The 18,087-nt window shown below is 49.5% G+C and overlaps 1 protein-coding gene across 1 annotated transcript in view; it reads left to right on the top strand.

The window, feature by feature from the left end:
• Positions 1 to 18,087, top strand: part of DIAPH3 (diaphanous related formin 3) — a 2,176,287-nt gene that overhangs the window by 1,745,105 nt on the left and 413,095 nt on the right. The window contains exon 25 of the mRNA XM_078657410.1: positions 2,539 to 2,674. Within this exon, the coding sequence (XP_078513536.1) occupies positions 2,539 to 2,674 (136 nt within the window). The remainder of the gene's footprint in view (positions 1 to 2,538; positions 2,675 to 18,087) is intronic.

Genomic DNA, 18,087 nt, shown 5'->3' with positions numbered 1-18,087 from the left:
AGGTTAAACAGTAAGATCCCTAATGGCCTGAACATGGGAGAAGATCTTAAGAATTTTCTGTAAATATTTTATCACATCATATGCATAACTTTTTTACAATGGATTTTATACCGTTTTTATGTGGTTTTAATCTATTTTGATTATGTTATGGATGGTTTATGGATGAATTTAAACTGTTTACTCTGATATTTAAAACACTTTAGGATTGAAGCTTGACTTTTTAAACCCAGCTGTGCTAATTATGTATTATATATGTATCCTATTGTCTGCTGCAATACATGAATTCTGTCATATTTGATTGGTCCTGTTCCCCTTTCCCCGTCCCCTAATGGAACATTTATATTGACTGCCGATTTTTGAAAATTGTACTTTTCATGCACTTTTTGCACTTTATTAGGTTTTTTATTCTGCTCTAGGTTCTTCCTAGATATACAATGTTTGCTGCTAACTATTGGGATTAAGCACCTTGCACTTTTCTTCTTGGCACTTTAAAAAATAACTCTTTGTGGTTATCATAACTGTAATACTGGTTTCACATTATTCCCCAACTGACATTAACTTTTTCGTTCTATCATAATATATAAAAATAAGGTATTATGATTATCCACTGGGCACTAGCCCTCTATGTTTATCAAAAATAATTTTTGATTACAGTTTAAGACTTTGCAAAATGTACATGAATTTAGTGGTTTTCTTGCATTTAGCATTCAGTTACTCTGTACATTATATGTGGATGGAATAATTCTTTATTGAACGATTACTCTTTTATGTCTATTATATTTGTGGGAGGAGTTTCGTGTTATTACTAGTATTTAACCACCCATGTCTCTGGGTCTTGCGTTTCGTCCGGGAAACCCGGACTTGATCACATGACGTCATGCCGCCATCCCCATTGATGGAATAAAGCACTTCATTTTTCTATGAAATCCTTGGCTTGTGGTCTGTACCTGGCTGTGTCCGTTGCTGTTGCTGTTCGGCGTTCCAGGATTGTGGATTTATATATATATATATATATATATATATATATATATATATATATATATTCATTAAGGACTCTTGCCACTATTTGATTATGGTTCATAAGTTCATTAAAAAGGCTGTTTTTTTATTTACTGAGAACAAATCAGCATAGGATTTGGCGATCACTTAGTGTAAGCAGCTAAAGTTCCTGCAGTTCTGTACACAGGAAAAAGGTAATTGGAAGGGTGTGCATAAAATCTGTTTTTCATTTAACTACTATTAGTTGAGACCCTCTGGGTGAGTAGTGCGCTTTATAAATGCCTGAACTTGAACTTGAACTATAGGAATTTGATTTCTCGCTATTACAGTAAAAACCGCTGAATGGAATTACTGCAGCCTTACTGTGAATGTAGACCTTTAAGAAAACATGCTTTTTGTGCTGTAATGTGGATGCTTCCAGATATTTTGGAAATATTAGAATTATATAAAATTTCAAAATGTGGTTAAAAAGAGTTGATCTTTTTGTGTATTATAAATTCAAATTCAATCATTCTGCCAGTCACATTTGATCTTTTTCAAGGTGGGATTTGCTGATGAAGTGGATAATAAAAATATCTGCAATCTTGAAAATCACCATATTAGTCAAAATTGGGGATTTTTCACAGTTAAAAAAATACACAGCAATTGCACTCTGTGGAACGAAAGTGGATGTATACTCCAGAGATTGACTGAAAAATACAGTGAATGGTTATTTATGGGTTACAGATCACAACAGTTTAAAATAAATTAAATGTGCTTGTTATGGTGTGCAGCGCTCATCATAACACACCACTTTGCTGATGGCGTTCATTAAAAAAAATAGAAATGCATCAAAGCAGGAGACTTGAGTTGTGGTGTTCTTCGGTCTCACAAATGAGGTACTTAATCTCCATTCAAAGAGGCTTCTCTTCCCTACCCTACACACCAGGGCACCCTGCTGAGATGCATGTAGCTTTCGAACTTGACTGTGGGTCATTATCTGGAGCAGCTATGACTCCTCATCAGTAGAGTGTAGTCCAAACTGATTCCCTAACTCCACCTGAGTTGGTAACCCAGTAAGTGGTGCTCCACATCATGTCACCCACTTACTGCTTAACCAGATCCCTTCACCGTTTTTCTGCTCCTCACACCTGATAAAGATGAGCTACTGGTACTCCAATTGGCCGAGCAGTCTGACCTCCAAATATTCTGTGCTAGTGTCAGTGTTTTGTCAAAGGTAGATATTCTTTTACTTATTGCCTCCTCTCCTCCAGTACTCGGTCTCAGACTGAGACTTCTGGACTAACGCTCTCGGGGATTCCAAAACGTTCCCACATACATATTACATCCACTTAAATTCAAGAATCTCCTTTGACTTCATCCACTGTCACTCATTCAGCTGATCTGATAACCTTTCTCGGATTCTGGTGACACAATGTTCGAGCTTTCTACCAAGACCCCTGCTGCAAAAATTCTCAACGTGTCACACCTATGTGTAGGTAAGACGGCTCTGCATAAACTTTTGGTTTCTATTAGTGAATTTATTTTGATCTATTGCAGCAAGCATCAAAGGAGAACATGCGAAGAAGGGAAGCAGATGAAAAACAGAGGCGTGCCAGATTAGCAAAAGAGAAGGCTGAAAAAGACAAGCTAGACAGAAAGAAAAAGAAAGAAGAGTTGATTGTTCCAAAAAGAGGTAACTTTTATGTTTTACTTGTAAAGTAAGTGACGCTTTAGAATTCCACTAATGCATCCTTGCTATCATGGTTATACATGGATTGTTTCTGTCTTTGTGACCCAGTCAGTGCCACTGAAAGGGTTTTTTCTGAATATTTACTAGCTTATTGGGACTCAAGGCAGGCTTTTGGTACAGTAATAACTTGCATGATAAATATTGGTCCACGGGGTGTGTTATGAAATCGCCATTAAGAGTTCCAACCGTGGAATGGGGAGTACCCTTCTCTGAGGTGCCAGGATTGTGTTCTCCTCACACAAAGTTTGATAAGGTGCCTGTTAAAAATGCTACATTGAAAAAAGAAAAAAAACAGATGAAATGATTGACAAATTTGTTACTACTGAGTCAGGTAAACTTGTGTGTGCAATCGAGTCAATATTCCTATAGGATTTGGTGTAAGGAGGGTCTTAAGTGTCAATGGTATTATACATCTCCAGTACGAACTGCAACTTAAAGATTCCCATTTAGGAAATAGGAACACCAATTTGTGAATGGCTAGTGACGCAAAACTTCTAAAAATTCAACTGACTGGAATGTATGTCAACATAAATAAAAGGACTAAAATAGTGGGTTTAAAGGATTTTTGGTTAATAGGTTGTATTATATTTTTTGTGAAAAAGTATATGTTTGTAAACATAATAGATACTGTAGGAAGCTGGCTCTGTATATACTTTACCAAAGTAAGGTATAGTGTGCACAAAGTCTAGTCGATCCCCAGAGGCTTTAAAGTGGCTAAAGTAGGTCATACTATGTTAGAAATAGGGGTCTCTAGTTGCCAGGGGTATACACCCTGTCCAAGTAGGGACCCTTCAGAAGGAAAGTACACTAAGTTTGCCTTGCTCACTCTCAGGTAGGTTAGCACAGAGCAGTCAGGCTCTACTACAGAGGCAATGTGTAAAGCATTTGTATGTAAACCACAGTAGCACAGTGAAAACACCACAAATGGACACCACTCCAGTTTAGAAAAATTAAGTATCTTAATCCAAACCAAACAAAACCAAAACAACAAAAATCCAACATATACAACCCAAAATATCACTATTACAAAGGTTTCTTGTAAAAGTATAGCTCTTAGAAGACAATAGCCCCAATTGGGGCTATCTTAACATTGTGACCAGTACAAATCCAAAGTAGGGCGCCGACAGTGAGCTGTGTGGGCCATCCATAGTCAGACTGACCCCCAGGAAACTGCAGCTTTTGTGATTATTCGAATAACTGCGTCAGGGAGGTGATGCGCCGGTTCTTTACTGCTACAGGGGAGGTGAGGCGAAGCGTTGGATGCTTACTAATGCAGGGGAGGTGAGTTGTCGGTTTCTTACTGTGCACAGGAGGTAGTGTAGCTGCCGTGCACCGGTACGGTATGATGATACTGCGTCGGGCAGTCACCTATGTCAGCTATCAACTCTGCGATGGTGGACAGGAGGTGCTGGCATCGGTCGACGTTGGGCAGTGCTTCATGCGTTCCCTTGGCCCAGGTGTAGGCAGCAGCCTCGAGGAAGGTGTCTGGGTAGATGCGGGGACAGCATCAGCAGGCATCAGGACTGCGGTGTCATCGTGGTTGGTAGTGGCAGATCTGAGACACATTTGAAAGGCTACTTGATGGACAGAATGTTGAACACAGATGATGGACGGAATGCAGAGCAAATAAAACGTTCACCCCCAGTCAATAGATCTGGATTAAATCTATTGTTGTTGCTTTGCTCACCATGTCACCCCAATCTGAAAGAAACAGGTTAGTATTAGATTCCTTACCTTAGAATATCCCCAGGCGTCAGACTGGATCTGGGAACTTTTGCGTAGCAGTACCCCAGCGCGTCGGTAGGCGTCGTCTGCAGCTCCGCGTCCGTCGTCGGCGTCGTTGGCGCCGGGATGACGTTGTCGGAGTACTTGGACGCCGTCCTCGCGCTCTGACGTCCGTTCTTCTTTTTTCCGCGCCAGCAAGCGCAGGTCTGGAGAAAGTGGTAACCTTTAGTCAATTTTTGACTAAACTTTTTGGATCTTTTTGATCTGTTTTCGAGATGCCCGGGTTCAAACCCTGCGTCGACTGCAGCCGACTGATGTCGGTTACCGACCCCCATCGCCGCTGTCTGCATTGCCTGGGGCCCAACCACGATGACAAGTCGTGCCCCGACTGCCGGGCCTTGATGTCAAAGGCTAGGCGGGAGCGGTCCCGCAAGCGCCTCGAGCTCCGGCAGTCGGCACCCGCACAGTTTGAGGTCCCGGTCCGGAAGGAGGTCGAGGGACCGGTCGCGGGGCCAGAGTCATCATAGCTCTGGGAGTCGACACCATTCCTCGGGCTCCAAGTCCTCAGGTAAGAGGCACAAGAAGTCAAAGAGGCGACATCTTCTGACTTCCCCCCGACGCTCGTGCGACGCGGCCGGGGGTTCGGGTGACACCACCCACGCGGCTCCGCCGGAGACGCAGGCGTCGCGGCCTGCTCCATACCCGCCGGTCCCTGGGCAGAACGTGACGCCAGAGCAGATCGAGGCCTTCCTCATGGCCATGAGTCTCCTCCGTCGGGTTCCATGGCGCAAGCGGCCCCGACTGGGTCCCCAAGCGGGCCGGGTGCTTCGGCCCCGGCGCCGTAGGGTGCTTCAGCCCCAGCCGCGGCGCCGTCGGCGACTTCGGTCCCGACGCCGCAGTGTCCCACTGGATCCGGGTCGTCGCCGGTCGACCTTACGACCTCGCCGGCCCCCAGGGTGTCGCCCCCGACGCCGTCCCTGGTAATACCCTCGATTCGGGCGCTGTATTTGATGCCGCTAGGAGATTTTTACTTCTATGACCCGGCCCCATCCTTTGACCCTGAGTATCAGGAGATGGGTGGCGAGGAGGATTGGGAGGGGTCTGAGGACCCTCTGGCACGTGAGTGCCAGCCTTATCAGGACTGGTCAAGTGAGCTTGGGGATGCCAGTGGTCTGGACACTTCGCCAGACACTGGTTTTGTCTCCCCTCCTACCGTACGGAGGAGGGGGCTGCCTATAGTGTGGTGTTGACGCGGGCGGCCAAGGCCTTATCCCTTGAATCCCCGTCGCGGCAGTGAGGTCCTTAAACCGCAGGCAAGCTCCTCAGAGCCTCTGCTGCCGTTTAAGGAGGCCTTATCTGACGTTCTTCTGGGCACCTGGTCCAGGCCCGCTACAGGTCCCCTTGTAGATGGGAACGTGGCCAGACGCCACCGCCCGGCTCCGGGCGACCCTTGATTCCTGTCCACCCACCCCACCCCCGAGAGCCTGGTCATCCAGGCCTCTAACTCCCAGACAGAAGAGTGAGAGGAGATGGAGGAAATCCTGGGATCCCATAGACAGGGAGGCACATAAGTCTGCTCTGCGGGAGTATAAGCAAAAAGTGGTAATAGAGAAGCAGGAATACTTCTCTAATTTGACCTGACCAGCTCACTCACTTCTTCCAGGGAGCTTTTTAAAATTGCGGACTCATTATGTTCCCTTCAACTCCCTGATCCCGTAGTTAGCTCTCAACGGCTTTGTGACGATATTGTAGACTTTTTTCATAAAAAGATCTCTGATATCCACACTTCCTTAGAGGTACAACGTCTTTCTCTGGATGAAGACAGTCTATTAGGTATCCGTTCCTCCGAGTCACTGGTTACCGCTCCTCCTAGCCTCTTCTCTGATTTTCCCTCTATGTCCCGGGAGGGATTGAATCTTCTCCTTGACAAAACGAAGTCCTCCTCTCCATTGGATCCATTGCCTCTAAAAAAGTTAAAGGAGTGCAGGGACAGCCTCCTGCCCCCTCTACTTGAGGTGATGAATAAGGCCATAGCCCAAGGCATTTTTCCATCAACATGGAAGAAGGCCATTGTGAGGCCGCTCCTTAAGAAGCCCTCACTTGATCCTGGTCTCTTGAAAAATTTTAGACCGATTTCTCTGCTCCCTGCACCGGCTAAAATTTTGGAAGCACACTTGAATTGCCACCTTTCCTCCTTCCTTGAAGCTGCGGAGTATCTTGATATTACCCAGCATGGATTTCGAAAACATCACAGCACAGAATCTGCTCTCACCTCTGTAGTCGATAACATCCGACTCAAGGTGGATGCCGGACAAACTACTGTTCTTGTGCTATTGGACCTCACGGCCGCATTTGACACCTTGTCTCCTGCCATTTTAACATCTCGGCTTAGGGAGGCAGGTGTCACGGGTTCGGCCCTGAGTCTCCTCAACTCCTTCCTCCTTGATAGGGAACAGAGAGTGATGCTCGGCAACCACCTCTCCCCAGCTAAGTCCTTGCAATGTGGGGTGCCACAGGGGTCGGCATTAAGTCCGACCCTGTTCAACATCTATGTGGCCCCCCTTGCTAGGCTTGTAAGATCTCAGGGGATGGAGGTGGTATCATACGCCGATGACACCCAGATTATGGTTTCACTTACTCAGTCCTCTGTCGTATCATCTGCCTCTAACTTCAGGTCCAGTATGCAATACGTTGCAGATTGGATGGTTGCCAACTTCCTGAAGCTAAATGGCGACAAGACTGAGGTCTTGGTCTTTGGAAAGGACCAAGATATCTGGTCGAGTGAGTGGTGGCCTACTTCTCTTGGCATCTGCCCCACTCCCTCGCAATCTGCCAGAAATCTGGGTGTGGTATTCGACACTTCACTCTCGATGTCCCTACAGGTGAATCGGACCGTCTCGACCTGCTGGGGCGTGATCAAGACGCTCAACAGAATCCGCAGCTATCTGTCTCTCCAAGCACGCAAGCAGATTGCAGTTGCCCTTGTTGGTTCCAGGCTAGACTACTGCAACTCTCTCTACATGGAATCCAACAAGGGCCTTATACACCGTCTGCAAATTGTGCAGAATGCTGCTGCACGCTTTGTCCTGGATCTTCCCAGGGCCTCTTCTGCTACTGCTGCGAGGAGAGACCTTCACTGGCTTCCTATTCAGCACAGAATTGATTTTAAAATTCTGTGTCTAACTTACAGAGCTCTCGAGGACGGCTCTAAGAACGCTATTAGTCATCTGCTCACTCGCTATCACCCTACAAGGTGTCTGCGCTCATCGGGACTACTTCAACTTGTTGTCCCTCGTTTTAAGCTTACCAGATGGGGAGCTAGGGCCTTCTCCGTCGTCGCGCCACAGCTTTGGAACATCTTGCAGATGGAGTTGAAGGTCCTCCCCTCTCTAGCGCTCTTTAAAAAGGCTTTAAAAACGTGGTGCTTTTCGAGAGCTTACACAGGTTGAGCTGCCTGGTTTTGTCGTGAGCTGGATTTGGAATTAGGCACCTTGATGCCCATTGGGCTAAGTCCGCGCATGATAAGACCCCCTTTATTATTATTATTATTCATTCCCGACAGCTCCCCCCGATCGGGAATCCAAGAGGTACGAACAGTATGGCAAGAAGATGTTCTCCTCACTGAGTTTGGGGTTGCGGTCTGTTAACACAGCGTGCCTCTTGGGCCGTTATACCCACTTTCTGTGGGACATGGTCACGGGCGTGCAGCCAAAATGTCCGGAGGAGGCCCGGACTAAACTCGCCCAAGCCCTTACGGAGGGTCGAGATGCGGCACGGTATTCCATCCGGTGTGGACTGGATACAACGGACTCGCTAGGTAGAGTGATTGTAACGGCGGTGGTGATTCGTCGCCACGCCTGGCTGAGGTCCGCCAACTTTTCGGCTGATGTCCAAAACACCCTTATGGACATGCCGTTTGATGGCCGTCGCCTCTTTGGCGACAAGGCAGACTGTGCGCTTGTGCGCTTTAAGGACTCCAGGGCTACGGCCAAGTCCTTGGGCCTGTCGGCCCCGTGCCTGCAAGCTGCTGCCTTTCGCTCCTTTCGTGGCCAAGGAAGGGGCGCCCCCACACGCCCTACCAGCCATGGGCTGCAACTAACATCCAGCGCGGTGGTGGACATGGTAACCGCTGTGGCGGTGCCCGGGGACAACGGCGAGGTCAGTCCACATCCACGCCCGCAGCATCCGCCTCAAAGCCTTCCTAGTCCGAGCTTTCAGGCCTACATGACGCCAGTGCGGGGCAGGGTTCGCCATCACCTCCTTCACTGGCGCAACATCACTTCGGACAGGTGAGTGCTGCAAATTGTCCAAAGGGACTACTCCCTCCCCTTCGAGGCCATCCCTCCAGCCATGCCACCGCAGTACCACCGCGTGTCGGGGGATCACTTGAATCTTCTGCGAGAGGAAGTTACGGCCCTCCTGGCCAAGGGGGCCATCAAGCTCGTTCCTGGGCCAGAAGTAGGGTGTGGTTGTTACTCCCACTACTTTCTGGTTCCCAAGAAGGGCAAAGGGGGCCTACGCCCTATCTTGGACCTCAAGAATGTCAACGGCTTCCTCCAGAAGGAGAAGTTCAAGATGCTGACACTGGCTCAGGTCTTAGCTGCCCTGGACCCGGGAGACTGGATGGTAGCGTTGGACTTGCAGGACGCTTATTTTCACATCCCCATCCTGCCGGCCCACCGGCGTTACCTGCGGTTCACGGTAGGCACCGAGCACTTTCAGTTTACCGTGCTCCCCATCGGCCTTACCTGCGCCCCATGGGTGTTCACGAAACTGATGGCTGTGGTCGCAGCTCATCTGCACAGGTTAGGGGTTTCAGTCTTCCCCTACCTCGACGACTGGTTGTTGAAGGCGGGCTCGCCCCAGACAGTTGTCAGCCACCTCCAGACTACGGCCGACCTCCTGCACCTGCTGGGGTTCTCCATCAATGTGCCGAAGTCACACCTGTGTCCCTCTCAGAAGCTCCTCTTCATCGGAGCAGTTCTAGACTCTGCGCAGTTTCGGGTTTATCCTCCCGAACAGCGTGTTCAGGATATTCAGGCTTTGATTCCGATCTTTTAGCCGTTATCCCGAGTCTCGTTCAGGTTGACGCAGTGGCTTCTGGGGCTGATGGCCTCCTGCATCCTTCTGGTGCATCACGCTAGGTGGCGGATGCGGGCTCTGCAGTGAAACCTGAAGTTTCAGTGGGCCCAGCATCAGGGCAACTTGTCCGACCATGTCTTGATCCCGGAGGGCACTGCAAGACAGTTGCAGTGGTGGCTCACGGACCGCGATTGGGCAGATCCCTCTCCCTACTCCAACCGGAGCACGTAGATGTGACGGACGTGTCCCTCCAGGGGTGGGGAGGCCACATGGAAGAGGCGGAGATCAGAGGCCTCTGGTCTCCGGCGGAGTCCCGGCACCACATCAACCTTCTGGAGCTGCGGGCAATCCGTCTTGCACTGAAGGCATTCCTTCCCCCTGCCCGGGGAAGTGTAGTGCAGGTGTTCACGGACAACACCAGTGGAGGAGTGTGGCTCAATGGTTAGAGCTTATAGAACAAATCAATTGCCAATGCTGAGACTGACTCCTCCTTAGTTTGTGAAATGATCTCATGAACAACAACATGAAATCCAGCTTTAAAGATTGCTATTTATTTATACGCGAACTTTTTAAATATTCATTTGTTTTTTCAGACAGCGTTATCTATTGTGCATTTCAATGACAAATGGACATAAACACTACAATAAGTAGTGTTGTAATGTCTTATTGTAGTGTTTGTCATTGAAATGCACAATAGATAACGCTGTCTGAAAAAACAAATGAATATTTAAAAAGTTTGCGTATAAATAAATAGCAATCTTTAAAACTGGATTTCATCTTGTTGTTCATGAGATCATTTCACAACTGATTTGTTCTATAATCTTAATGGCTCAGCCTTGCTGAGTGAGAGCCAGGACCCATCACTGTTGTTAGGTCAATGGTTAGAGCGGCAGACCCTGATGCAGAGTTCTGGCCCGGGACCAGGGTTCAATTCCCGCCTCTGCGGGTCTTGGGCTCAATTTCCTCGGACCTGATAATTTTCGCCTCAGTGCCTATTCTAATCATGTGCCCCACGCTGCAACTCTGGGCAATAGCTTGCTTAACCTCCACACTGGCCCCAACAGCGCTAGGATGCCTGGCTTCACCCTGGGGATGCCCAGGAGTGGACACTTCACAGGGAAAGCCAGGAAGGGTTCCACAGCGGTATGAGTAATAGTGCCAGGAAACCGCTTGGTGACGGTGCGCTCTACAAATACCTTGACATTTTACATTTACATTTAACACCACTGCCATGTGGTACCACCTTAAACAGGGCGGGGTGGGGTCGTGGACCCTTTACCAGGAGGCTCTGCGCCTCTGGACATGGCTGGAACACCAGGGCGTCACACTGGTGGTTCAACACATGGCAGGTTCCCTGAACACCAGGGCGGACGAACTCAGCCGCCGGTGCATGATGGATCACAAATGGCGTCTGAACTCGGACGTGGCGCAAGGCCTCTTTCGGCTGTGGGGAGAGCCTTAGTTAGATCTATTTGCCACCGAAGAGAACGCGCAATGTCATCAGTTCTGTGCATTGGAATTTCCAAGGCGGCACTCGCTCGGCGACGCTTTTTGTCGCGAGTGGAGCTGCGGTCTGTTGTACGCCTTTCCGCCTACACCACTTCTGCCCAGAGTGCTGAAGAAGATCAGGAGAGACCGGGCCCTAGTCATCCTTGTGGCTCCGGACTGGGCACGAAGATACTGATATCCCGAGCTACTCAGCATGTCAGTCGATCCTCCGATTCGTCTGCCTCTTCAGGAGGACCTTATGTCACAGCAGCAGGGGGGATGTATGACGTTACAACGCATACTTTTACAACGCATACCATTACAACGAATTTTTTACAACGCAAAAACTTTTTTTGCGTTGTAAAAGTTTCGTTGTAATGGTAGTGCGTTGTAAAAGTTGCGTTGTAAAGGTTGTTTCCCCAGCAGGGGACGGTCCTCCACCCGAACCTGTCTAGCCTCCACCTTCATGCGTGGAGATTGAGCGGTGACAGTTGAGGCCATTTGACTTGCCTCCTGAAGTATGTGATGTGATTCTGGCAGCCAGGCGTCCCTCCACAAAAACGGTATACGCCTGCAGGTGGAACACATTTGTGGCATGGTGCACAGCAAAGGCTGTGGATACTCTCTCTGCCCCTCTTTCAGAGGTTCTCCTCTTCCTTCTTTCTCTTGCCCAGCAGGGCTCTGCTCTGGGCGCTCTTAAGGGCTACCTCTGCCATTTCCGCCTTATTGAGGCTTCCTGATCAGCCTTTTCAAGCCCCCTATTGTAAATAGATTCTTGAAGGGCATCACACACGTTCCCTTCTGTTCCTTTCGTGATGCATCAGTGGGACTTGAACCTTGTTCTTACTTATCTGATGTGCGCTCCTTTTGAGCCGCTTCACAATTGTCCTCTCCGTCTTCTAACTCTTAAGACTGCATTCCTGGTTGCCATCACCTCTGCCTGGAGAGTGAGTGAGCGCCAGGCTCTTTTTTTCTAAACCTCCTTTCCTTTCTGTCCATCCGGACAAAGTTGTGTTAAAAACACGTCCTTCTTTCCTGCCCAAGGTAGTTACAGCCTTTCACATCGGGCAGTCCATCACTTTGCCCACCTTCTTTCCGCCTCCATATCCTTCTAAGGATGAAGAGAGGCTCCACCGTCTGGACCCAAAACGTGCGCTCTCCTTCTCCCTTGATCGCACACGCCAGTTCTGGGTGGATGACCAGCTCTTTGTTGGTTACGTGGGTGCTAAGAAAGGACGGGCGATACACAAACGGACCATCTCTCAGTGGGTCGCATTGTGTATCAAAGTATGCTACTCTTTGGCTCGGAAGGATCCCCCTGTTGGGCTGAGGGCCCATTCCACTCGGGCCACGGCGGTTACTACTGCCCTGGGTCGGGGAGTCCCCTTGCAGGACATCTGGGCCTCGCTGCACACGTTTGCTAGACACTACTGCCTGGACAGCCAAGTCCGGAGAGATGGCTTTTTCTTCCGTTCTGTTCTCCAGGACTTTCTGGTGTAATCTTGGTCCGCAGACCCACCACCAGGGTTGGTATTGCTGGGGTATCTATTCCAAGGTATGGAATCTAACACTAACCTGTTTCTTTCAGCTGCACAAGTGAATTACCTTCGGTAATGATATATTTGTAAGAAACAGTAGTTAGTGTTAGATTCCTTACTGCCCCACCCATCCTCCCGGTTCTGCGGACCGATATCTAGGGTTAAGGTATTTCCCTTTGAGGGCCCTAGTTTTATGGCACCAGTGTTGGTCTCTGGCATGGCTCTGTGTTCCTGGCGCGGAAAGCTATGTACAAGAACTGACGTCAACGCGCGAGGGCGGCGTCTAAGTACTCCGACGTCATTCCGGCGACCACGACGTCAGACGCAGAGCCACAGACGGAGCCTACTGACGCACAGGGGTATTGCTATGCAAAACTTTCCTGATCCAGTCTGACGCCTGGGGATATTCTAAGGTAAGGAATCTAACGCTAACTACTGTTTCTTACAGATATATCGTTACCGAAGTTAGGTAACTTGTGCTTTAGTTGCTAACTCGGGGCGCATAAATGCAGGATTTGCAGGGACGTGCAGCGGTTTGGATAACGCACATCGGTTTGGATACTAGCTGCGGCAATTGACCTACAACGATGTGCTGCCAGTTAATAATTGTGATTAGACTGTAGCGTACAGGGCACATGATTTTAACTATTCTTTGACAATTTTTAAGATTTGCACCACTACACACTGTAATTTACTTGATTTGGGGAATTTTAAGGCAGCAGAGGCAACTCTCCGGTCCACTGCCGACACACACACATATGCCTGTTTGAGTGGAGAGAGGCTGCCGAGTAGAGGAAGAGGCGACCAAACTTTGGCTTCCATTTTGAGGTGGTTAGCATTCTAGTTTCCAACTCGGGGCATAAATTCAGGATTTGCATGGATGCGCAGCGGACGCGCACAGCGGGTGCACCTATGTCAAGCCTGGCTGCGCCTGGACGCTGCCGACTGCCAGGAAACTCTGCCCCCGGCAACAGGTAAAAGAAAATGACGATCCTTAAGTACTCGAAAGAGGAGTTACTGTATTTGAGGGACAACATGTCGAGTGGGAGCTGTAAGGGAGCACGCTTAGGGGGAAATTAAATACTAACCGAGAGTTGTGGCCATTGTAGGTGGGCAGTCACACAACACAAACAGCTGAGCCCTCTCACTCTCACTCTCAGTCCCAGGGTAAGCGAGGAAACAAAATCAACAAAGCCCGAAGTACAGGTAATAACTGCCAGCACAAAAAAGAAAAGAGGCCCCTCCAGGGCCTGTATATTAATGCGAGATCGATCCCTAAGCACTTTGTGGAATTATGGGACCTGTTAGAGGATCTTAAGCCAGACATATGTCTCATATCGGAGACCTGGCTCCAGAGTCATACCACACCAGTGCTAGCCCTAGCATTCCCTGAGGAATACATTATCACACGACTACATAGGGTGAACAAGAGGGGAGGGGGCCTGGCTATAGCCACACGTGCCCCTTATCACATTAAACTTCTGGATACAGTGCAGAACAATCATCATCAACACCTCCTTCGACTCCGCCACCTTCCCTGAGAGCTGGAAGCACGCCGAACTCAGCGCTCTCCTCAAGAAACCCACAGCAGACCCCACCGACCTCAAGAACTACCGTCCCATCTCGCTCCTCCCGTTCCCGGCCAAAGTCATCGAGAAGACCGTCAACAAACAGCTGGCCGCCTTCCTCGAGACGAATGGATCCCTCGACCCCTCACAGTCCGGCTTCCGAGCGAACCACAGCACCGAGACCGCCCTCATCGCCGCCACCGACGACCTTCGAACTCTGATGGACAACGGAGAAACAGCGGCCCTCATCCTCCTGGACCTCTCCGCGGCTTTCGACACTGTCTGCCACCGCACCCTAGTACAGCGCCTCAGCAACATCGGAATCCAGGAGAAGGCACTGGAATGGATCACCTCCTTCCTCGACGGAAGAACACAAAGAGTCCGCCTACCACCGTACAAGTCAGAGGCCACCAAAGTCATCTGCGGCGTACCCCAAGGATCCTCGCTGAGCCCAACCCTCTTCAACGTCTACATGAGCCCCCTCGCGGCCATCGCACGCCAACACAACCTGAACATCATCTCCTACGCCGACGACACCCAGCTGATCCTCTCCCTGACCAACGACCCCGCCACCGCCAGAGCCAACCTGCACGAAGGGATGAGAGACGTAGCCGAATGGATGACGACCAGCCGCCTGAAACTGAACTCAGACAAGACGGAGGTCCTCATCCTGGGCTCCACGCCCTCCGCCTGGGACGACTCCTGGTGGCCCCCCGCCCTGGGCACCGCACCCAAACCGACGGACCACGCACGCAACCTGGGCTTCATCCTGGACTCCTCCCTCTCCATGACCAGACAAGTCAACGCCGTCTCCTCGTCATGCTTCAACATCCTGCGCATGCTACGTAAGATCTTCCGGTGGATCCCCACCGAGACGAGGAAGACGGTCACCCAAGCCCTCGTCACCAGCCGACTGGACTACGGCAACGCCCTCTACGCCGGAACCACGGCCAAACTCCAGAAGAGACTCCAGCGGATCCAGAACGCCTCGGCGAGACTCATCCTCGACATCCCCCGACGCAGCCACATCTCCGGACACCTGAGAGATCTGCACTGGCTCCCGGTCAACAAGAGAATCACCTTCCGGCTCCTCACCCACGCGCACAAAGCCCTACACGACCAAGGCCCGAGCTACCTCAACAACCGGATCAACTTCTACACTCCCAAGCGCCTCCTCAGATCAACCAACCACGCCCTCGCCGCCGTCCCCCGCATCCGAAGAGCGACAACAGGAGGAAGATCCTTTTCCTACCTGGCCGCCAAGACCTGGAACTCACTTCCGACCAATCTGCGCCTGACCCAAGACCACCTCTCCTTCAGGAGGAAGCTCAAGACCTGGCTGTTCGAGCAGTAGCGGCACCCCCCCCCCTCCCAGCGCCTTGAGACCCTACGGGTGAGTAGTGCGCTCTACAAATGACCTGATTGATTGATTGATTGATAGTTTGGAACGTATGGTGTTTCGGCTTCAGTCCGGGGATAATGCAAGTGTGATGGGGACAGTAGTGTATCACCCTCCAGGAGAAAGCAATAAAGCGTTCTGTACCTCACTATTGGAGTCCCTCGCATCGTACATCACACAATCGGAACTCTTCTTTTTGGCGGTTGTTTTCAATCATCACCTTGACGACCACGCCAATACAGACAACATATGTCTGGTATCAGACATGGAGTCATTAGGGCTTTCACTATTGATTCATGAACCCATCCTGGGTATACCCTGGACAATATTTTTGCAAACATAGGCCTATCGGCAGACCCTCCAGAGACACTAACCTGAACCGACCACTTCGCACTCAAGTCTACCGCCAAGGGGATAGAAAGAGGCATCATGCCCCAATGCAGAGTGAGCCCTAGGAGAGCGTGAGGGAAGGTCACCACGGGGGTGTTTAGTCAGGCTTTCAAACCCCCCTCCTTTGATAAAGGAGAGGTAAGTGACAAGGCCCTAGATAAATGGGAGGCTTCAATTGGAGACACTCTAAATATTATAGCACCACTTAAAACTGTTCGGATGCAGGAAAGGGCCTCCTCAGTTTCCCGGTATTCTGAAACCCAAAAAGGAAAAGGCCCGGTGTAGAGGTAGAGCAAGAAGATGGAGGAAACCAAGCGGCCAGAGGATCAACAGACCTTTTCAGAGTCACATAAAGCTTACTTAAAAAACTGCAATACAGCGAGAAGAGATTATTTAGGCTCACAAATACGGGAGGCAAATAACTCTTCTAAGGAGCTCTTTAAAATACTTAAGGAATTTACAACCCCAAGGCAAACACCTCACCCACTATCCCAACACAAACCTTATGCAATGAACTAGCAAATCATTTCAAGGATAGGATTGACAAGATCTACAGCTCCATGAATAGGGGAGAAGCTTCGAAGCGGGCAGCTCCTGTTGAGAGAGACTCCTCACTACCCAAACTAGACTCCTTCTCACTCATCACCATAGAACAAGTGGAAATTCTGCTGGCACAAACAAAATCAGGAGCACCCACAGATCCGGTGGTGCCTTTTATAATGGCTGAACTAGCCCCGATCTTAGCCCCCTCACTAGCTGAGGTATGCAACATATCCTTGGCCAAGGCCACTTTTCCAAGAAAATGGACAAAGCACATATAAAACCTCTGCTTAAAAAGGTGCAAGCAGACCCGACAGAGTTGCAAAATTATAAGCCAATCTCCCTCCTTCCAAGCAGCTCGAAGGTCATGGAGTCTCTGGTAAACAAGCAACTAATGGAATACCTAGAAACAGCATGGTCTACTCGATCCATCACAATCAGGATTCTGTGCACTCCATGGCACGGAAGCGGCACTGGTGAAAGTCATGGACACTATCAGGATGTCACTAGATAAAGGGATCCCCACTATGCTGGTGCTTCTGGATCTCTCAGCAGCCTTCGACACCATCTCCCATCGTGTATTGTTAAATAGGCTGTGGGAGATTGGTGTCGAAGGCCAAGCCTGGACCTGGATACAGAACTTTGTTAACAGAACTCCGTGTGTCCAGTTAAAGTCAATTGTCTCTCAGGCACAGTAGTGGATAAGGGGGTCCGCAGAGCTCCATCTTAAGTCCCACCTTATTTAACATCTATGTGGCTCTGCTAGCCTCTATCATTAAATCTTGCGGCTTTGAGACACTCTCGTATGCGGATGACACGCAGGTGATAATCCCCTTCGAGACGGACCCAGAGGAAACGCGAGCCAAGTTCAAGGCCTGTATGTTGAAAATCTCTACCTGGATGAGCAAGAACTTCTTGCAGTTAAACTCGAATAATACGGAGATCATCCTATTCGGGAAGGCTACGGAGATTTGGTCCTCTGATTGGTGGCCATCGGAACTAGGGGAGGCACCAAATCCAACCACACAAGCACGGAACTTGGGTATCTGGATTGACGACAAGCTCTCGTTGAAAGAACATGTGAAATTAGTATCAGGAACATGCTTCGGCATCATGCGGATGCTAAGGATCTTCCCCTGGATCCTGGTGGAGCTAGAAGGACATTAGTACAGACCTTACTAGTCAGTAGACTAGATTATGGCAATGCGCCACTAGTAGGAATCAGGGAGAACCTAATGGCGAGGCTACATGTAGTGCAAAATACGGCGGTACGGCTGGTTCTTAATAAACCAGTGAGTACTCCCTATCGCCCTCTCTTGCAACAGCTGCATTGGTACCTATAAGGAAGGGAGCAATGTTTAAGCTTCTGGTAATGGTGTTTAGAGCTCTGCAGTTGACTGGCCCACTCAACCTAAGGAGGAAGATAATTGCTTATACACCTGTACGCTTACTACGATCTAGCAACCGTAATCTCCTCCTTCCTTGTAAAATCAGGAAAGTCAAAATGGGAGGACGAGCTTTTTCTCATCTAGCCCCTCTTCCTTGGAACCGTCTTCCTGAAGAGCTTCGCACCTGCTCCAGTCTGGAAAAGTTTAAGAAGCGGTTAAAGACCTGGCTGTTCTAAAG

This window comes from Lissotriton helveticus, chromosome 8, assembly GCF_964261635.1.
Source record: "Lissotriton helveticus chromosome 8, aLisHel1.1, whole genome shotgun sequence".
In the NCBI taxonomy this organism is placed as follows: domain Eukaryota; kingdom Metazoa; phylum Chordata; class Amphibia; order Caudata; family Salamandridae; genus Lissotriton; species Lissotriton helveticus.
The sequence above is the reverse complement of the archived record's forward strand: the minus strand, read 5'-3'. Positions and strand labels throughout refer to the sequence as shown.